Source organism: Callionymus lyra, chromosome 5, assembly GCF_982586985.1.
Source record: "Callionymus lyra chromosome 5, fCalLyr1.hap1.1, whole genome shotgun sequence".
Lineage (NCBI taxonomy): Eukaryota > Metazoa > Chordata > Actinopteri > Syngnathiformes > Callionymidae > Callionymus > Callionymus lyra.
In genome coordinates this window covers 17,680,224-17,702,878 of record NC_141822.1, presented here as the reverse complement: position 1 = coordinate 17,702,878, position 22,655 = coordinate 17,680,224, and the positions used below count along the sequence as shown (strand labels likewise).

Here is a 22,655-nt window from a genome sequence, read left to right as displayed (position 1 = left end):
AACGGAAGAGAACGTGCCGATTAATTAATCTCTGTCGTGTAATCTCTCTCCAAGGGTTAAAGACTACTTTCTCTTCAGTGTTTCTGACCTTTGACCTCGGCTGCTTCTGATATGAACTCTGCATCACCACGACTTGACCGCCACTTCCTCGACAAACAGTCCAGGAAAACCGGTGATTTATCAGCAGGCGGCTCCTCCCTATAACCCAATTATCGGCGTTTAATAGCGAGCCTGGAGCGCTGCGCTGCAAGCCTGAGACATGACTCTGGAGCAGAAGGTCGTCTTGGTCTCCATCGTGATGCTGCTGATCTGTGCCACACAGGTGAGTCCTGCCAGAAGAAGTGTGTTCCCTCGGATGACTCTGACGCTCCCCCTCAGGTGGACTCGCTGCCCGTACCTGAGGACTGGACCGGTCTCATACGGAGGACCAAGAGGTCTTTGCTGTGGAGGTGGAACAGCATGAAGCCAGTAGGTTCCAGCTGCAGAGATCACCTGGAGTGCGGGACCAAATATTGCAGGTACAAGTTCTATCAAAATGTTGATGTTTATCAATCATATTGAAGTACAAGTTACATTACAGAGGCAGTCAGAGTAACGACTGTATCTATTTGTCTCTGCAGGAGAAGTATCTGCTCTTTCTGGATTTCACGTTGAAGAGCAATTCACGTCGCATGGAAGCTACTTTCCTACACACTTTTATCTTAATCCGCTCACATGGAAAAGTTGTGAAACATTAATTTGAAACCAGAGCTAATCACGCCTTAGTCATCGACGATTGTGCTGAGGCAGCGAACACGGCGCTATAATGTAGTATGTGCTGGATCTGTAATCATGTTTTAAAATATATAAATATCATGCAATGTCTGTTGTTTTATATTTATTTGTAGATACTGTGCATAATGTAAATATTCAAATACATGTTACGTTTTCTTCAAAGTGGTGCAAAAGACTACGTTTTGTTTGTGTGGAACATGTTTTACTCTCACACTGCTGAAGACATTCATGTTGCTCATTTATTAAATACGTCTTTATGGTTAAACTAGTGAAGTCAGAGATATTTTGAACAGCAGCTGATGCAGGTTTGTATCAACATGGTCATAATAGCTAAAATAAATTAAAGTAACATTAGAGTAGGTGTGTAAAGAGACACTAATGATAACATCTTGTGTGCTCTGGATCACACACTACAACTCTTAAAGGATTTGTAACTCTCTGTGGGGAAAGTTTAAGTGCGAGCTTCACTCACTTACAATCATGTGTGTCAAGTGAATTCCAGAACACTACTGCCACCTGCTGTTCAATTTCATTAGACTGCCAATGATTTGATATTAAAAAGAGGACAATTGGTTCATTCGTTCACTATCTAAAAATCACAATGCAGGTGTAAACGAGCTGCTTGGCAGGGGTCTACACTTCCTTTTCCATTTTCAAGTTGCAGTAAATTATTTCATTTTTTTAAGATCTTTCTCTTTCTCTAATTTTTCTTCGCTTTAAGTAATAAGCTTTTTATGTTAGTTACGAACCGCATCAACACAATATGATACAATTTATTTGCTCATTTTGCTCACGGACAGATCAATTAAGTTTCTGTTATGAATCTAAATAGTTTACTTGTCACTTAATAACTACAATCCTTCTGAACATTTACCACCATGTGACACTTTGTAAGTGTCTATATTTCTGTACATTATTATTATTATATGACAATTATTTAAATCTACATTTAAAGAACAAATATAACAAGTTATATTGTGATTTTCTTTTTAATGACAGGAAAACATGTAATGTTTTTTAAGTGTGTCAAAGAGAGTGTATATTATAAATAGTATTTGCTGGTGTTATTGTCGTAAAACGTCTTGTCCTTGTTAAGACGAAAAAAAAAAGAGTATGTTGATTGAAACAAGGTAAGAACAGAAAGATGGAGTTTGATTTCATCACATTATCTAAAAACTATAGTATGTTTGAGTGACAGCTGGTGAAGAGACTCAAGATCAAAAGAAAAAACTCAATATTTTAAAAATAATGTGGTTCTTGAAGGACTAGTTTATATTCTGCTTTGATCGCAATTGATCGCATGATTTAAATAAGATCATTAAATTATAATATTTAAAAAAAAAATCAAAACAACAACGTAAATAACTTGGATCAAAATAACATCTCAGTAGCTTCTTTTTTTTAATCCGCACTTGTTTTCGTTCAATCTCTTCGGCGCTGATCTAGTTTCCTCCTTGTTGTCATGGATACCACGAGTGACAATGGCGGCTCTCTTCTCATTGGCTGAAGGCGTCGTGACGTCACACCCCCCTCCGGCTCCTGGGGTCTCTGCTGAAGCGCATCTCTCCGGATCTTCACGTCGGACCTTCTGTCGCCAACGTCTCACTTGCGCTCGCATGATCGCAGTCATGTAGCGGACTTTCTTCTCCGAGAGTAACTATTTATGTTTTATGTATATATATATTTTTAAAGAGATCGAGGCTCGTTTTGATGACACAACAAAGTGACCCCGGGAGAAGAGGACGCGCCGGAAGAGTAAGTGACAGGAATCATAACAATGTTGTGTTTAAGTAAACATTTAAAGATGTTTAAGAAGAACCTTGTAAAGGTGAATAAATAAGTGTTTTTATATAAGATGTTTACTGGGTGAGAGCGTCTTGCGAACATGATAGCCTTGAAACACGATCCATGTGACTGTGGATGCTCCAGTGAACAAGCTCTGTGCTTCAGTGTCCTGGTTTTCTGCCTCATTTACAATCTTTTACACCGAAATATGTTCTATTGTTACGAGAAGGAGGGAAGACTATTAGTCAAAGCCGACAAAAAGAGTTTTATTGAATAACATGCTTTAATAATTCACAGGTTAAAGCTGGATTTTAAAGATTAAAAGCTACAGAAACATAGTTTTACATGACAAATATAGACTCTGGAGTTCAAACATACATGTATAATAATCAGTACTAGTATTATCTCTTTAATAATAATATTATTAGATTTATAGTCACACAAATGTGAAGATAACATCAAGTCAAGAAGATCAGAATCAGAAACTGTGGAAGCTGTACAGCATAGGAATGTTTTGTTGTGTCGGTACACAATAAAAGAATGACATAAGACACACACAATCAGGAATAGATGCTCACGTTGATTCTAAATGGATTTCAACTCCTGTAATGAATCATCAAAATAATAATTCCTATCACCGTCAATATCATAAACAATCACATGATCGCACATATAGGTTTCACAGCAACACTTTGACCTCATTTCTTGTCATAGAACCCCCGAGACGAGTGCTTCCTGTGAGACGCCTGACTCCGTCTGACGGATCCTCTTAAGTCATGCGCCTCATCAGAAGCATCAGAGAGCGCCTCGGTGCCTCGTCCTTCTCAAGGAACTTCCTGCGCTGTCACGACAGAAACCGTCCTCTTAGTCACTGTGTGTCTGCGCTGTCACTCTGGCCTACTTACGGACTGAACTCGTGACCCGCAGAACCTCTTCTGTCGGACACTTTTAAACACCACTTTTGATTCTATCGCTTAGTGTCGTGTCATGGAGTCATTGTAGCTATTTATCAATTAAAAATGTATCTCATTTATACCATAATAACAAGGTCTTCCAGCTTGTGTTTGCTTTTGTTGAGGGTTTTCTCAAGCTGGACACTTTTCATTCGTCACATTCTGTTTGACATTTGCTTTGAACTTCTCGTAGCTGGAGTGAAGCGTCATGGGACATCTGGTAGATTGTCATAAATGCATATTATCTAATGTGCATTTTATCTAAATAACGTATCGGGAAGTCTAAAGGTGCAGCTTTCAGGAGACATTAAGAGATTCAATTGGTTTCCTGTTTCTCTCAAGGAAAAAGAAGAAGCTACTGATTTCCATCTATGCTCGGGTGTTATTAAAGTCACTTCTTCTTCTTTTCAAGGTATTTACTTCAAACTGATCCCGATTCAGTGACAGCTGTCACTATTTTATTTATTTTTACAATATAATTGGCTGATATATGAAATTTAATCATTTTTTTAAGGAGTTAAAATTCATTTTTGGAAGCAATAACTCAGATAACTCAGAACGTAGCAACAACAACACAGTAGGCGAAGAAGAGTTGTTGAAGGTGGATAGAAAACCCACCTGACCACTATTTGACTAGAATAATAAAGACAACAGCTGTCAGAAAAATAATGTAGAGAGAGCGCAAACTAAAATCTCTATTAAATTATTTTGATACAAAGAGCGTCAAAGGCACTTCCTGTTTCATGTTTACCATTCAGTGGCAGTGCAGTGTTAGTGTGACCGTAAAGAGGATTATCTCCCTGACACATATTTAGGTTGTTTTTTAAAAGGCTAGAGGAAATCCTGTACGCGTCAAAACAAAAGATGTAATGCAGATACAGTCCAGCCAGCATTTAATCACTCATGATCATATTAAATCATCAACTTAATGTTGGATATTTTTTAAATGTATTTTGACGAAATGTTAATACACATGCGTGTTTACGATCATCAGTTTTTCGGTTTAATAGGGTTAAAATCCAAGAAGCCGTGCAGGAACAGAGGGACGTGAGAGTATATATTTAGAGGAATGCGGAGCTGGAGGAGCATCTCTGCAGTGGCCTAGTTTCACTGAGAGAGCAGAGAGAAGAGCTCGCTCATGCCTGACTGATGCCGACAGTCCGACAACATACACAGACGCTGAGGTCTAGTTGTGTCGGATCAATTCTCATATTTATGATGTTTTAATGTCCTAACTAAAGACGGATCATCGATTTTATTTTTATTTTTATTGTACGATTGTGTTTATGTTAGGGGTGTGTATTGTTGTTACGATACGTATCACGATACATGTGCAGCCATATGATATATTGCAATGTATTACGATACTGTAGGAACAAGGATATATTTGTAGTATTGTCCAAGTACTTGACTCTGGTGTTTCAGAATTTACAGACCACATGACTCTTGAAGTTATTACTAATTTCATTTGTTTTTTACACCAAAATATGTCTAAACATCAGCTTAAAAAGCTGCTGGAGGCGACTGTATCCTCTCGTCCTCAGTTATCGCCAAGCTGTGGCAGGATTGCATTGTTGCTTTAGGAAGTAATGACCGTTGAAGTTTAATTGCAACACATAAATGAACAATAGCCGTGGATATTTGTATGTTATTGTAAATAGACAATTGAATTATTTGATTTTACATAGACTTTATTGAAAAACAAACCATAAAAGAACAATGATAAAAATATAATATTGAACTTTTTTTTTTAATCGATACAGTGCCAAACAAAACGTAACATGTATTATTTTAAAGATAATTTTAATCATCATTTATTTATTCCATTTTTTGAAAAATATATTCTTGACATTTTTAATCTCTTTCTGTCATAATGCAGTGAATCATTATTGAGGTTTTTTTTTTGCTAACATTTATCTTCAAGCGCTTGTGGGCCACATCAAAATGGAGGTCGAGGCCTTGATTGACACATGTCATATAGGCGCTAATGATTTCATACTTATTGACCTGTTTTTTATCTTTTTAAAGTTTTCAAACTGAGGACCATGTGGGCTTTCCTCGCCGCCCCAGCATGATCGGATCATCGGGACTCTCGGGCGACACCCTCATCGCCTGCCACTTTCCAGTCCTTACTGTTCCCGCATGGCAGCTGCCCGTCCAGAACCTGTACGCCTCCGGCAGAAGGCCGGGTCGGCTGTGCACGGCGGTCCTGACGCGGGCGGCGTCCCTCCCCGAGCAGGACACGCTGAAGCAGGAGAGCGTCCTCGCCGCCGCCGCCAAACACTTCTCCAGCAGCCACGGCAGTCTGGTGGAGGACCGGGTGGAGGAGGAGGAGGGAGCCAGCGACACCTCATCCTCGTCGCCGGGAGACGAGAGCTGTGGAGGGAGAGGAGCCACGAGGACCCACAACTCCTTCCTCCCCAGCGGGGAGTTGGACGAGGAGGACGAGGACAGCGAGGGGGACAACCTCCACAGGTACCACGAAGACTCGTCCTTCGTGCTGCACGGAAACTGGCCCGCGGGGGGCGACGAGGGCCGGTACCTGATGACTCGGAAGGACCTGGGCGGGGAGTGGGGGCGGGAGGGGGGGACCCTGTTGGGGTGCGAGCGACGCACACGGCGTAAGGGAATGAACAAGTTCACCCCCGAGATGTTCTGCAACAGTCTGACGGAGGAGGCGAGCGACTGCTCGTCCAGCAGCTCCGACGGCGTCTTGGTCAACTTCTGCACCATCTACAGCCACAGCAGCAACCCTGCACTTCCTCTGGACCTCCAATCCCCCGACGGGTCCGTGTTCCTCAACCTGCAGCCCGTCCCCCGCCCTCTAACCCAGGAGCCCCACCACGATGCACCGGGGGTCCCCCCCACACCCAAGGAGGAGCAGCCCTGGTCGTCCTCCTACTGGTCCCAGGACTTCAACTGCAATCTCAGCTCTCTGGAGCCGACGGCTCCGTGCCTGACCTCTCTGGAGGTGTCCGACCTGGCCGCCTGTCTCCAGGGTCCAACAAGCGTGTCCTTGGAATCTCAACAGAAGTACTACAAGCTGGTGACCTGCGACCTCTCATCCCAGTCCCCCAGCCCGGCCTGGTCCAGTCAGGCCAGCTGCCCCGAGGGTCCGAGCACCAACCCGTTCCATCCCTCCCCTCACAGGAGAGAAGGACGGCTCATGGAAACTGAGATGGTGAGTTAAAGACCATCCTTCAACGGCAACCCTTGTGTTGTCTCTGGGTCAAGGTGACCCGAAGGCCCGCAAACAAATGTGTTCGCTGTATCCCTTGCGTTCACTTTACCCAGAGACAACACAAGGGATACCACAAACACATTTGTTTTCAGGCCTTCGGGTCACGATTTATTGATAAAGATACATTTAGCACCACATTTGTAACTTATGAATATTGTATTTATACTTGGCTCTCATGCATGGAAGTATTTCTGTGTCAGCAGAATATTGCATGGTGGAAATTTTATATATAGTATTTCTAATACCTTGTGTTGTCTCTGGGTCAAGGTGAACGACCTCCACCACTGCATATGTATTTCTGGTAGCCAGGTCGTTCACAATGACCCAGAGACAACACAAGGATACCACAAACATGTTTGTTTTCGGTTACCGGCTCACTTTGACCCACAGGTTTCAAAAGGGTTAATATATTTTTTAAATCATTTTATTATTTTATTTAAATAATTGTATTAAACTAAGAAATCGAATATTCAAAACAAATAATGATAATATTCAATCAAAATAAATGGCTTTTTAAACAATCTTTGATATTGTTTGATATTCTTGTTCCAATAATTCAAAAATACATTTTATAAATGACTTTTTTTTTTAATCTTCTGTGCATTCAATAATTGGCTGAAAGATCAAGTAACTCAGTATTGTTTGTTTTTTTCAACAACATTTTTATATTGAATTTAAAAGATTGAATAAAATTGAATTTAGATAGTATTTTTTAATTATTGGTATAAGAAGATAAAATGCTATGTGTACAGTTTTTTTTAATTCAAATAATGTATTTATTTAAACACATCATCCAACCATTCAATAATTCTCTGTCGCAGCTAATTCAATGTATTCATCCACATGTTGACTTGTTATTCATTCACCATTGACAGGAGAAGGATGATCGACATCAAAGCACTGAGAAGTTGAACAGCTCCTCTGACCTCCAGTCTGCTTCCACCTCAACTGAGAAGATCCACATCGTCTCCATCATGCCCACGTATCTGGACACGTCGTCCACGCAGCAGGACCAGCGTGAAGAACACGGTGAGACACCGTCTGACAAAAACATCCTCTGGTCTGACACCAATGTTCTTCTTCCAGGAGCAACACCAGCCGACACTCGGTGCTCGAGTCGACCTCAGAGACCCAGCTCTCTTCCCATCCAGCCCATCGTCCTCACACCCCCGGCCAAACCCGCCGCCCCGGCCCAGCACCTGGGCGGTCTGCTGGATCAGTTCATGAGTCAGAGGGACGGGTCCGGTCGTGGCAGCAGGTCTAGAGCTAAGAGTGAAAACATGGAGTCCTCGCCGGGAGACGCTCACTGGTCCATCTTCCTGGACGCTCCGTCCAGCTCCGACACCTGCTCCACCTGCACCCCGAGCCCCAAGTCCTCGACCGGCACGAACACATGGAGCCGAGAAAGTCCACGGAATCAGACCAGTTCGAGCCCGAAGCCGGGCAGATCCAGTAAAACAAACCCCTTTTTAAACGTGGTCTCACCCCTGGACCAGATCCACCGGGTCAAGATCCCGACCTACAAGACTCGCGACTCCAGTCCTGATCCTCCTCGGCTCTTCAACCATCCTTCAGTACCATACACCCCCCCGACTCTACCTCTGACCACACACCAGCCGACCCCCCCGTCCAGACCCACGACGACCTCAGAACCCCGGCTTCCTGGCCACCATCTTGGATCCGGCTCGGGCCTCTCGGCCGCCCTCTCCTCCGTCGTCCCCCTCTCCTCCCTGACCTCCCTCGTGTCCTTGGCTGCATCCGGGCTGCACCGACACCAGAACCACCAGAACGACGGCGAGTCGCTGATCCAGAGCGACAAGCCGCCCACCGAGTTCTGCCTCTCGCCCGAAACCTCTTACGAGTCCATGTCCATCAGCCACCTTCAGAGAAGAGGTGAGTGAAGGAGGATTCTGTCGTATCATGGTCTGTGTGTGTAGATGTGTGGAGACCTTCAGCAGCTCTTACTGCTCCCCGCAGGGGCTTCAGTTCAAACGTGACCTATTTATAACTCGCTCGAACCTGATTGGCTGACTCCTTTGCTCTGCAGCCAGAGTGTGTGTGTGTGTGTGTGTGTGCGTCCTCGTGGAGAAAGAGATGTTCATACTGTAGGTGAAGAGACTAATGAGTTACCACGAGACACTGCCGGTGTTTCATGTTGTCACTGTTGTGTCAACACGGGCCTGAGAGCAGCAGCTCTGCAGGAAGAGCGTAAAGAATTTAACGTTGACATTTACGGAGAGACGACGACAGACGAGGCTCAGCAGAGAAACACAATCCAATGAGCATCTGGGATGAAAGTGAGACGCAGGAAAAACGTGGCCGGAGAATTTTATGGAAATTATTTTCCACAAGATCCTGTTTTTTTTTCACCTTGACGGACCATCGTGTCACAGCTTAGCTTCAGGAAATCCAGTCGCTGGTGTGAAATAACAGCACAGTTTCAGGAGTACATGTGGTACTAAATATAACAGTGTCTTTAGATTATTTAACATTTGTAATGTTGAAAACGTTTTTTTGAGCATTTAACTCTTCTTTTTTTTTATTATTTAATTTAATATATAATAGTATATAATAATATATATTTATATATATGTATGTTTAATTATTATAAAATATATTGTTTAAATAATTGAATAAAAATGTATACATTTTGATATTGAAAATAAAAAATATAGAATTTTGAACATCTATTTCTAAATAATTGCAATTATAATATCACACCGTTTATGCCATTATTTACAAACTAAAGTGAAACTACAGACGGGAAAATAAACAGCAATAAAGAGTATTTTATTTATAAGCTAATGTCTGTTTTTTAATCCCACATTATGGAACTCCTGGCACTCAATAACAGCAGTGTCTCTCTTCTAACTGGAATATCAGGAGCGCCGTCATTTGTAAACATAAGTAAACTATTGGACATTTTTCAAAACTCATTGTGAATAGGAATTCTTCTGAAACCATAAATAGGAATACATTCAAAAGAAAGATAAATGCAACTTGTTTTATTTTTTAATTACTGGATCTTCCTGACATTCAAATCTCTAATTCTTTTGACTGACATCCAGGTCTGCTGAGGTCTGTGAGCAGGGCGGTGGATCTGATCATGGCACATTTCGGGAGCAGCAGGGACTTTGAAGAAAAGGTACGACTCGGTCAAAACACACCTAGACTTGATCAACTGTTTATTTTAAGGTGTTTTTTTTTTGTTTGGCAGATGCGTTTGGGCAACAGCTCATGGAGTCCAACCATCGGGGGTCTGGTCCTGGAGCACTTGTGTCCGGCTCTGCAGAACATTCTAGAGGACGGTCTGAGGGATCACAAACTGGATCTGATCATCGGTCAGCGCCGCAACCACTGCTGGAGCATCGTGGAAGTCTCCACTAAGATAGGTTTGTGACCAACTTTAAAATTCTGGTTCTTACTTTCAGAGCTATTCATGGTCAGGCTCCTCCCTACATCACTGATCTGATCCAGCCTTACACCCCAGCTCGGGTTCTGAGGTCTATGGATCAGAATCTACTGATGGTTCCACGAACACGGTTCAGGACCAGAGGAGAGAAATCCTTCCAGGCTGTTGCTCCTAAGCTTTGGAACGATCTTCCTCTCCCTATGTGTTTGATGATCTACTGACTCCTTCAAGAAACATCTTAAGACGTTTTTATTTGTTCAGGCTTTTCCCTGATTTTCTGGAACTCCTGTTGTGTTATCAGTTTTATCTTGATCTTTAAAGTATATACTTTATTGAATATTGTTTTGATTGTTTAAGCGCTTTATGACCCTGGTCTGGAAAAGCGCTATACAAATAAAAATTACTTACTTACTTACTTAATCAAATTTAAAGTTTTGCCTTCAAAAACCTTCACTAATATGCTTATTTGAAAGCCATTTCTTCGAGAGTCAATAACATAGAATCACATATATGTTTTAGAAGAGTAACTTTTTTAATCTCTTTTAATATAAACTATAACACATACAGAAGTATATGCTACAATAATATTGAATTCTTCAATTTAATTAAATAATTTCTATATTGAAAAGTGTTATTTTAAATAATCAAATTTCAAAATAAATTCTAATTATATGAATTTTCAAATCAAATGTTCTTAAGACAATTTGTTTTTAAATATTGTAAACATGTAAGTATAATAAAATGTATGTAAAATGTTAATTTCAACCATTCAATATTCTATTGACACTGATGTTCTTCCATACACACACCCGTCTCATGGCTGATGTAGTTTTTCTTTGGCATCAGGTCCGTCCACTAAGGTCCTTCACAGTCTGGTCTACAAGATCCGTCAGTATCCTCAGCTCACCAGCTCCTGCATGAGACTGCGAGCCTTCATCATGGGGCTGCTGAAGTGAGTGTTCCACACGTTTGATAGAAAAAAATGTGGGATTTATTATTATTTCCATGTGTTTTAGCTTGAGAGCTTTGGAATTCTGGCTCAGTCACCTGCTGAGTCTAAGAGGTAAGAACCTCCCAGAACTTCTTTTGTGGGCCACATCCATCTGACGTGAGTTTGACTCCTCCCACAGAGGTCGTGACATCACACTACCACTCCTGGGGCTTCCTGTCCATGTCTCTGGGACCATGTCAGCCCATGTTCCAGGAGCTTCTTCTTCTTCTGCAGCCTCTTTCCGTGTTGCCCTTCGACCTCAACCTGCTCCTGGAGCCGCGACTCTTGCAGAGCCAGCACCTCTGCTCCGAGGACCTGGGCGTGTCCTCGCCGCCGCCGTGCTCGGCTCTCCTGGCCACCAGCTGGCCGCGACTGCGGTGCGACAGGAAGATGAGCGGTCCTTCAGAACTGCTGACAAGCCTGCCCTATGACCCGAAGGAGAACCGGGGTCAGATCCTGTCTCCTATCGCCGAATGGTGGCCCCAGGATGTGGACGTTTTAGAAGCCAAGGACGAGGCGGAGCAGTGGAGGAAGAACAATGAGGACAACTGGTCCCAGATCAGCATGGAGAGCAGGCAGGGCGGGAGCAGAGAGGGGGCCGACGGAGGGTCACCAAGGGTGTCGCCCAGGGTCCCGGCGGAGGCCGCCGGTGGGCTTCGCTGGGCCAAACTGTTCGGAGCTGCCGACCCTTCAGCCAAGGTTGAGGCGGTTTCTCAAAGTCAGATAAGAAGGTAAGAGACGAATCAAAGGCTTGATATTGACAGTGATAACAACTGTTTTTGACCCGCAGGTGCAGTCGTCCCTCACAGTGGCTGGACCGGTCTCATCTTGGACTTTTGGCTCAGTCGTTACTGGCCCTGAGACCAAGACAAGATAAGACGGACATCCATGACGAGTGCTGATTTCTCAGTGGCAAGAGATTCAAGTCTAGAACAGAAACTTTAACATGGTTTTATAATCTCTGGGTCTTCAATGTATTTCCTGTTCTTGACGGACCACCAGCTGATTTGAACACTTTGAACTCGCACCAGTCTTTGTAACTAACCAGCAACACTGTGAAGAAATCCACAGCATTTTTCCCTCAAGTCACAGTGCAAGTGTTACTGTTACAGCTTTACAGTAGTAGAACTACTAACCCTGATCTCCACAAGTTTCCTTGAAATATTTTCTATTTTCTTTCTTATTGCTCCATTGGCGATCATCCATTATTATATTTATTTAGTTATTTCAGAAGTGTGTAACAAACTCCTTGTAGTAGCTCGCAGTTGCAAAAAGGTTGGCGAGGGAAAGTGGTCTCCAAGGATGAAAACCGGCCAAGAATTACAGAAATAAGTTACATTTCAAGCACCATTGGAATTCTGACCTCATTGCGGTGCACTCAGGTCAGCATTACATGTTTTCCCTTCGCTATCCGTGGGTCTTTCTCAGGTGTTTCAGAACCCTTTTGTTGGCCCACATTTTCGGTGCATCCCTAATAGCTCTCAACCAGAATGAGGACCAGATGTGGATTGAGGGATACACGCTAATATACAAGTGTTTGTGGAGCAGAATTCAACATCAGCTTGAACTACATTAGATTCCCCACAGGTCCCATCAACTTCTGTTAAGTGGTGATAACATCTCTAAATAGCCAAATGACTTATTTTGACTGTTCTGTTGGGCAATAGAAAGGATTTAAAGCGTAGTGTGGGGGGGAATAAAAGTCTCATTATAAAGAATTGGTAAAGTTTAAAGTAAAAGTATTTAAAGTATTAATAGTATAATACAGCGATAACATTATAAAAATGCTATTGTATTGCAAATTATTAGAATTTATACACATTATATTTTAGTATAAATTGTTCTATGTAGACTTGAACATTTATATTTGGCTGAAACATTTATTTTCTCCATGTTCAGTTTTAAACTTTTATTACGACCTCATGAGAGCATAAAAATTAAGTCTGGACGACACTTTATCCCGGTCTGCTATTCGTTGATAAAGTAACTATAGAAAGAAGCCAGTGTGGAAGAACCTTTGAATGAATAACCAGCAACATCTTCAAAAACATCTCGTTGTTTCTTTTGTTGGTAGAAGTTTCTATCATTGATTCTCATGAAACTTTCAATAGGTTTTGTAAGATGTCGATATAAAATAATTTCTTATTCATTGAAATTGAGCTGATATTTGACACAATTAGCATTTGGTGCTGCTAACTACTTAGCTCTCAGTCCTCTGTGATTATGGCTGGCTCGTCCAGTTCATAGAATTTACCAGGATTTGCTTTGCAATTTAAAGGTAGGGTAGGTGATCTCGGTAGCTTTGCTAAAATGTTTAAATGGCTTTATGAAGAAAATACTGGACATTAGGTTATCATTTTAAGTAACAATTAACGGTATAAATTAAATTAAATAATCTGTGTTACTACTAAAACTAGGCTACTCTTGATTATCCTCACACTTCTAATTAGCTCATTAAAACTAGCTAATAAGTAACTTGAGTGACAACTTACACCCTGAGTCTAAAACCACAAATTTCTCTCCCAGGTGTACGAGGTGCGACTATTATCTATTATAACACTTTATTTTGAACTTTACACATCATCGACTTTGATCGCGTCCATGTGTTATTCTTGTGTTTGTGATGTCTGTGCTTTGAATCCCACACCTGCATGAGTCATTCATACACTGACTTCCTGTTTCTTTAAGTACTGTAGATAAGGATGGATAAGGATATCGTCTTCCAGCGGCAGGTTCGGTTGCCCACTTTTTAAGCCATGCTCGGGTTGTTTCAGGTATTTAAACCGCGTCAGGTATTTTGTTACGAGGGAAGTAGCGATTTTTAAATTTACTTTTTCTCTTTTTTGCAATGGTGTGAAACATCCTTAAAACCTTGAACCAATCCTGTAATGACAATCTGCCAATAAAGATTCAACATGTTTATTACTGTATTGTTATCACCTATAGTGCTCCGATATTTATGAGCTCACATGAGTGTGTTGTTTCAATTGATATGTAGAAGTTTCTTTTTATAACACTGTCCCCAGATGAGACGTGGAGTTAGAATACTGGCATCTTCTTTCTCTTGACACCCTTGTGTACCATCTAGTTGTACACAACATTGTTCGTAGAGCAACCAACAGTTTGTTTCACTTGTGCAGGGTCAGGTTCTGGAGTGCGGTCGGGGTCAGACGCCCCCAACAGTCGGGCTTCAGGTACTAAATGCCGGTCGTAATGAGGTTGTTCTGGGCCTTCGCCATCCGGTTCTTCATGATTCCGCTCTTCTCCAGGGCGTTCTGAGAGAGCTGGCCAAAGGTTTGTCCGTACATGAACTTGTAACCTGCCAACGAGGAAGTTTATGTTCAGTCATTAAAATTCCTCGTACGTAACGTGTGATTAAGAGGGTTCAACACACCTGGAATATGTCCGGTGAATGAAGGCAGCACTCCTTTGTTCGTCGGGTAGATGTTTACGTTGGCTTTGATGACGCTGTCCGACCCGTCTGGGCTCTCTTCTGTGGCGGGGATACCTTGACGCTGCTTCCCAAACTGGATCAGGGCCTGTTTTGTTGTGATGGGGTAGCCTTTCCCGAACAGGAAGCGGGATTTTGGCACATGGCCGGTAAATCCTGTGGGAAGATGAACTGGTGTGTAAGTAGATAGTATATAGATAGATAGTATATTACATATACTATCTTATATATACATTAAAGGCGCCGACGAGGACGGCTGCCTCTTCCAGTAGCTCCGCAGCAATTTCTATAATTTTCTGTTTTTTATTAATTTTTTACTATAATCTTTTTAAATGGATACTTTTGAACATGGAAAGAATCGTCTTGTTTACTCAAGAGAGGATCTACTGTCGCTGAAGTCAATGGCACGGGCTGGAGATCGCCACGAGATCCCGATCGAACTTCAGCGCCGTTACAGAGGCTGTCGGGCAGGGAAGCGGCTAAAGGCTAAGCTAACGGACAATCGGAGACGTCACAGACCAACGATCCCAACGATCACGATGGGGAACGTCAATTCACTGACGAATAAGATGGACGAGCTGTCTGCCCTCAACAACCAGCGGATCTACAGAGAGAGCAGCTTGTTGATCTTCACAGAGACGTGGCTCACTCAGCTGACTCCGGACTCACACGTGGATCTGCCTGGTTTCAGCACCATCAGAGCGGACAGAGACGCGCGCGCGTGTGGGAAGCGCAGAGGAGGAGGACTGATCATGTACGTGAATAAACGCTGGTGTAGCCCGGGACACGTTACTGTAAAGAAAGTCTCTTGTTGTCAAGATTTAGAACTGTTGGCTGTCAGCATGCGTCCATATTATCTACCGCGTGAGTTCAGTCACGTGATCGCGCTGTGTGTCTACATTCCTCCGAGCGCTGCGGCTGCATCTGCCTGTGAGAAGATCCACACAATGACAGCTCGACTTCAGAATCAAAATCCTGACGCGTTTATCATCATCTCTGGAGACTTTAATCATGCCAACCTGGACTCTACTCTGCCTACTTTCCATCAGGCCGTGGATTGTCCAACCAGGAATAACAGGACAATTGACCTTCTTTATTCCAACTTGAAGGACGCCTACAGAGCCAAACCTCTTCCTCCACTTGGAAGGTCCGATCACAACCTGGTCCACCTTCAGTCACAGTACACTCCTCTGGTGCAGAGACAGACTGTGACCACTAAGACAATCAGAAAGTGGACACCAGCTGTGGAGGACGCCATCAGAGACTGCTTTGAAACAACAGACTGGGATGTGCTGCTGAGGTCTCATGGTGAGGACATCGAGGGACAGACACACTGTCTAACAGATTATTTAAATTTCTGTTTGGACGTTGTCGCCCCTACTAAGACTGTCCGCTGTTACCCTAATAATAAACCGTGGGTAACAAAGGAGGTCAAGGATGTCCTTAACAGGAAGAAAGTGGCATTCAGGAGCAGAGACAGGGACGCCATGAGGTCAGCTCAGCAGGAGGTGAAGCGATGCTTGAAGGAGGCAAAGGACACCTACAGGAGGAGGTTGGAGGAGAAGCTGAGCCGAGAAGAAATAAGAGAGGTCTGGGATGGTGTTAAAACCATCACTGGACACAAGACCAAGGCCTCTCTGACTGCAGTGGACACGGTGGATGAGGCAAATGGACTGAACAACTTTTTCAACAGGTTTGAGCAGGTCACCTCACCCTCACTGCTGCCCGCCTCAGGACCTGCCCCACCTTCTTGTGTCCCCCCCAGCTCCACAGAACCACTTCCCAGCTTCACCTCACTCCAGGTACAGGATGTACTTCGGAGGATTCGTCCAGGGAAGGCTGCTGGTCCTGATAAGGTGTCTGCTCGACTGCTAAAGACCTGCGCTGCTGAACTAGCTGAGCCACTCCAGCATGTCTTCAACCTCAGTCTACGGCTGGGGAAAGTACCAACTCTGTGGAAGACTTCCTGTATCGTTCCAGTCCCTAAAAAGATCCGACCGAGTGTGCTGAACGATTACAGACCGGTGGCACTGACTTCGCAGCTGATGAAGACACTGGAGCGGCTGGTCCTCAAACATCTCACGCCACAAGTCCAGCACGCGCAAGACCCCCTGCAGTTTGCCTACCAGCCAGCAGTTGGTGTGGAAGATGCCATCCTTCACCTCCTGCATCGGACCTACTCCCACTTGGATAAAGGAAGTGGTTCAGTGAGAATCCTGTTCCTGGACTTTTCTAGTGCCTTCAACACTATCCAACCCACTCTGCTGCAGGACAAACTGACTAAGATGCATGTGGACCCTGGTCTGGTCTCCTGGATTACGGACTATCTTACTGATCGACCACAGTATGTCAGGCTGAAGGACATCAAGTCTGACACTATGGTGTGCAGTACAGGAGCACCTCAGGGGACAGTACTGGCCCCTCTCCTCTTCACCATCTACACTTCAGACTTCTGCTACAACTCAGAGCTGAGTCTCGTCCAGAAGTATGCTGACGACACTGCCATTGTTGGATGCATCAGGGACAACAGCGAAGACGAGTACAGGAGTCTGATACGTGACTTTGTGGACTGGAGTGAGAGGAACCACTTGCAGCTGAACACCTCAAAAACCAAGGAGCTGGTCTTGGATTTCGGGAGGTCCAGGACAAAGCCACGTCCAGTGTCCATCAGAGGCGACGAGGTGGAGATAGTGGACAACTATAAGTACCTCGGTGTGTGGATGGACAGTAAACTGGACTGGTCCTGCAACACAGACCATGTGTATAAGAAGGTTCAGAGTAGACTGTACTTTCTGAGGAGGCTTCGTTCATTTAACATCTGCAAGAAGCTCCTCTGCATGTTCTACCAGTCTGTGGTGGCCAGTGTCCTGTTCTATGCTGTGGTGTGTTGGGGTGGAAATGTGTCCAAGAGGAGTGTCAACAGGTTGGACAGGTTGATCAGGAGGGCTGGTTCTGTGGTTGGAATGAAGCTGGACTCACTGGTGACAGTTGCTGAGAGGAGATCATTGAACAAACTACTGTCCATCATGGACGATGACAGTCATCCTCTCAGCACTGTCATCAGTGAGCAGAGAAGCAGAATGAGTGCACGAATGCTCCTACCCAGGTGCAAAACAAATAGACTCAGGGACTCATTCATCCCTCGGGCTATTAAATTGTACAATTCTGAGTTCGGGGGCAGGAGTGGAGTGAGAGTATCTGGATGTTCTGTTCCATGTTAGTCTTTGTATCTTTGTCTTTGTTGTTTTTCTTTCCTTGACCTATGTTCTTTGTCTTTGTCTTTAGACTTAGATTGTGTCATCTTGTTCTTCCTCTTTATGTTCTTCTTATTTTATTTTTTATGTATTATTTTTTATTGTTTATGAAAAATTGCTGGCTATTGTAAAAAAACAATTTCCCAAAGGAGACCTCCTGAGGGATCAATAAAGTTTTACCTTATATACTTTAAGTACCTGGCGCTGTCCAGAGATTTTAACAAGATACAAATTATTGAAATATTTTGAATTAAATTTGAATATTAGCACAATTTTCGGCCGATAGTGACAGAATCTGAAAGGAGGTAAAAAAAAAAAGCACAACACACGTAGGACTTGATACTTTTAAAATACTGTAACTTTCCTAATATTATTCTTAAGAACTTAAATATCTACTGTAAGAACTGCCTTAGAATGAGACAATGATATGTAAGTAGTTAGCGCACAACCGATTCCTGCCTATTTGGCGGACAAATGAGGAAAAAAAACGAGAAAAGAAAATCAGTAATATCAATATAAATTGATTCCATTCATTCTAGTTTATCCAAAATAAAACATAAAATCCCCATGTTGTTTTTATAATACTGGTTAATTAATGTTTGGGATACAGAGAACAGGAAAAGAGAAGAAGATGAAGAAGACCTAAGAAAAGCCCTTTCTATATATCATTATTTAGACTAGTCCAAGGCCTAAACAAAACTAACAAATCACTAGAAAGGTTTCATGATACATTGTCATTTTTAAAGGCCACTAGATGACACCTTCTGCTCTGTAACATTTTAAATTGTTTTAGTTTAATGAAAGCCCATCAACCCACTGCTCCACCTGCAGGTCAAGAAGAGCAATCTCTACTTCACACATCCCAAAACTGAATCAAGTCATCGTTTCAACTCGAAGGTTTTTAAATGTAAAAAAAAAACAATTCTCACCTGAGATGAAGTACTTCTGTGGGTCTTCATCATTCAGGAAATATGCTTTTCCACTCGGAGTGAAAGTGTTTAAAGGTTTGTAGACCTGTTGGCAAAACAAGTACATCAATCCCCAACTTTCTTTTTTAACTGATGCCCCTTAAATATCTACTCAAAATGTAGTTTATAAACAAACCTGGATCCATTAGTATTGATACAAATAGTGTATCTTTATCTATCTTTACATTAACACACAAATCACAATAACAATAAACTTAAAATTGAACTTGTAATCTGTAACATGATGTTCATTTTTATCCTTTCATGATTTAAGATTAAATTAGATTTTAATATCAAAACAACGCGCTTTAAATAAATAGCTATTATCACAGCAATCATACTACACAATATTTTTTACATGTTAATGTAGTCTAAAGTATTTTTGTGTGTGTTTGTGTGTGTAACGTTACATCAAACAGGTTGGTGGATTTGACCACCCGAGGTATCGGTGGTTTCTTTTGGATCTTGGTCCTTTGTTCCTTGTAGAACTCAGACAAGGCTTTGTGGCAAGTTTCTGTGAAGCTGCAGGCGAAATAGTTCTGCCTTTTGGGGATGAAGCCTGGAACACAAGGAAGAGTTATCATTTGACAAATAACATTTCCACATTTTGTTCAGACACACTTTGTGTAGAATAAAGCACGGATCTGATCCTAACAAGTCTGGATCAGGGGAGTCCAAACATTTGACATTGTTATTCTCAGTGGATCATCAGTAGGTTTGCAGAGATTAGTCGACAGACGTGTTTTTCCAGTGGAGTGAGACGTCCTGCTCAATTATAATCTCTGCGGAGAGTCGCGCATGCGCAAACGCACCCCTGTCGAGAGGCGGTGTATACGAACGTGATGGAGTCCTGACAGGCTGCTATAGTCTCTAACACTTCTTTGACACGTCCAATAAAAGGATAAAGCAGACATTTCATATCATGGCAGCACGTATGTGATGCATTTAAAGAGAAAACACGTCGCACTGTTCGACAGACGGATCTCGGTAAGTGACAGCATTTTTTGACACATGACAAACAAACAAACCCTTTTGGCTAAAATATACATTTAATGAGCGTATTTTAAATCAAAGAAAGGGTTAACATTATGGTAGAAATACGTTTTATAACCGTTGAGTTTGTAATTGTTGAAGTTCAGGTCATTGAAGGCATCATTAGGCTGTGATTGGCTGTAGTGTTGGCTGTTTTGTTTTCGGGTCAAAGGTTAACGCGAGCTACAGGTGTTGTTGAACAGTGCGAGAAAAGAGCTTCTTTTTTTTTTTAATAGTCGTTTTTCAGTAATCTTTTTAATGTGATTTTATTATTTGTATCTCACTATAACAAATTTAATTTAAAAATGACCGATTATTTATTTTTGTATGAAGCAGGCAATCAGCAAAGTGTTTCATAATAGTATCCATCTTTCTTTTGTTTATTGTCATTTGCACTTTATCAAAGAAACCTCAGGCTAAGTTGAATTACAATGGATGACTGTATAAACTGGTAGATCTCGACAAACTAGAATCGTGTCGAGAGGATCTTGAATCAAAAAAGGTTGGGCCCCGGCCCTCAATATGATTTTTGTTATTAATTACGATCGGTTTAAAAAAAAAAAAGGATTAGCTTTTCCTCAAGCCAAAACTATTTACTTAAATTTTCTCTACTATATAAATGAAGGCATAAGTTCCAGAGCCATAACAATCCCCTGCAGAAGATGTGTCACACCCACCTGTGTATCCCGGGATCATCTTTTTGGAGTGGCTGTCTGGAATATCTCTGGTGGTCAGAGGTTGTTCCTTTACAATAGCAGCAAAGTCGTCCCTTTGGACCACCCGACGGTTGGCTGTAGTGGACGAAGGCGTGGTCAGCAGCTCAGCTGTCAGTTGGCCATAGGACTTGCCCATGGTGTACTTGAGCTGAGGGATGTAACCAGTGTACCTGAACACAGCACAAATTAATAAAATACTTTAATTGATATAGAATTAAAGTTTTTATATGAATATGCAATGTCATTTGTTTTGTCGAATATTTACGAATGGAGGAATTGACGTGTCTTTTAGAACAAATAAAACCATCTTTTGATTTTAACTACAGAAGCAGATCTATGGAAGTATATATCGGAGCCAACAAAATACTGATAGGTTTGAATTTAAATTTTTATTTCTTTTTAAATTTCGAACCTTTTTTTAATTAACATATGGTTTGATATTCTAAAATTCTTACATTTCTTTGCAAGAATCCTTATAAATTTTATATAAAATACTGGTAGAATAGTTCCACTAGACAATACTGAATTTAATAGGCTACTATTATATTATTATAATGAATTAAAGTATGTTGAGAAATTCATTTTTGAAAATATAATATAAATTCAAGTAAAAAACAAAACAAAAAAAAACACCAAATTATTGAATTCATTTATTTACAAAAAATAATTAATGCTTAAAAATCAACAACATTTAAATAATAAAAAAAAACAATCAACATTTTAAATTCAAGCATTTAATAATCTAATTGAAATGATATGCTTCAATACAGATCAACTCATGTCTCACAACATGTTGATCTTCTCTTAAATTGACATTAACTTATAAATACAACCACACTTAATAATTGATATATAAGTAGTTAAAGTAAGGCAGAAATAACTACTATTTTGCAACTAATGCATTTGTAACATTTATTACTATTCAGGATGTAATTACTGTTTTGTTTTTTGTTTTTTAAATGGTGTCACAAATTCCTTAACCTTGTCAGTCATTTTAAGATCCCAGATGTCCAGCAACATGCTGCATGATGATACAAATAAACATTTAAACTAGGCAGAATATGAATGATCTACATGTGACATATTGCAGTGTGTACATGTTTTGTACTTGAATAAATCAAATAATTATTCTACTATAGATCTCTAAAGTCATGCGAGAGTTACTCGAGGAGTGGACGCTCACCCTGGTATGTAGTTGGTGTCGGGGGGGTATTTCTCCATCTTGAGAGCCAGAGAGTGAAACAAGTGGACTCAGGTGTCTGCTGGTTGCTATGGAGACAAGGCAACAGAGTTCAATTTCGAGACGTGTCGCTGGTCGGACAGATATTTGTTAAAATCATTCTTTTTTTTCTTTGACGTAACAGACGGTGTTTTGTTCTTGTTCTATGAGTCATGTCTAATATTGAGACTGCAGTGTCTTGGATCATTTATTTTATAATATTATTATTATTTCCAAATTAATGAAAACTAAGTTTAGGGAAAAAAAAGTTTCCAACTGTCTTTTGTGTTACTATTTCTAACTAACGTTATAATTATGTTTATTAAACTTCTAGTGGTCGTCACAAATTCTCAAATATATAATCAAATTGCAATATGTTCTTTTATCTTGTTTTACGAAACAAATGTATGTTTAGATATAATATATAATCTTAAGGTTTTATGTTTTATACCTATTAAATTAAAATTAAATGTTGGGAGAATCTATTAGTTTTCAATCAGTAGTCATTCATCATAATGATATGTATTTATTATTGTTATAATGAGTGATGTAGGAACATGGTTATTGGTAACTGTTGTGATCTTTACATGACGGGCGACCTTGACGCTCACCCTTGAGAACAGTGTATTCCGCCCGACTGATGGCTGGAAATACATCCTGCTGGTGGCCTTTGGTCGTACTTATAACCTCTGCAGGGCTGCTCCTTTCAAGTTCTGTCGGCATGGTAACAAAGACCATCGCAACGGAGTCTGACAAATGAAAGACGGAAGCCATCAAAGTTGGAGTCGACAAGGTAGACGTGAGCAGTCGAAGACAGAAGATCCTGCTCATGATGTTAACAGTTAAAAGTTTGATGTAT

The 22,655-nt window shown here is 41.5% G+C and overlaps 3 protein-coding genes across 4 annotated transcripts; 2 read left to right on the top strand and 1 right to left on the bottom strand.

The window, feature by feature from the left end:
• Positions 1-259: 259 nt before the first annotated feature.
• LOC148079626 (liver-expressed antimicrobial peptide 2) lies at positions 260-753 on the top strand. Its single transcript, XM_087792366.1, has 3 exons — positions 260-322; positions 379-518; positions 621-753. Exons 1-3 carry the CDS (start codon positions 260-262, stop codon positions 652-654), a joined length of 237 nt encoding a protein of 78 aa, XP_087648492.1. The 3' UTR covers positions 655-753.
• Positions 754-2,350: 1,597 nt separating this feature from the next.
• LOC148079625 (uncharacterized) lies at positions 2,351-14,078 on the top strand. Of its 2 annotated transcripts, XM_087791253.1 has the most exons (10): positions 2,351-2,529; positions 5,541-6,693; positions 7,629-7,782; positions 7,840-8,646; positions 9,822-9,898; positions 9,971-10,145; positions 11,012-11,117; positions 11,182-11,228; positions 11,296-11,887; positions 11,947-14,078. In XM_087791253.1, the coding sequence occupies exons 2-10, from the start codon at positions 5,584-5,586 to the stop codon at positions 12,056-12,058; spliced, it is 3,180 nt and encodes a 1,059-aa protein (XP_087647379.1). In that variant the 5' UTR covers positions 2,351-2,529; positions 5,541-5,583; the 3' UTR covers positions 12,059-14,078. The 2 variants fall into 2 exon arrangements, with proteins under 2 accessions (XP_087647379.1, XP_087647378.1); XM_087791252.1 differs by having other exon boundaries at positions 7,629-8,646.
• On the bottom strand, positions 14,060-22,477 carry cimip2b (ciliary microtubule inner protein 2B). Its single transcript, XM_087791262.1, has 7 exons — positions 22,408-22,477; positions 21,761-21,846; positions 20,539-20,747; positions 19,240-19,388; positions 18,791-18,875; positions 14,551-14,763; positions 14,060-14,475 (listed from the first exon to the last, which is right to left on the bottom strand). The coding sequence occupies exons 2-7, from the start codon at positions 21,796-21,798 to the stop codon at positions 14,354-14,356; spliced, it is 816 nt and encodes a 271-aa protein (XP_087647388.1). The 5' UTR covers positions 21,799-21,846; positions 22,408-22,477; the 3' UTR covers positions 14,060-14,353.
• Between the last annotated feature and the right edge of the window lie 178 nt (positions 22,478-22,655).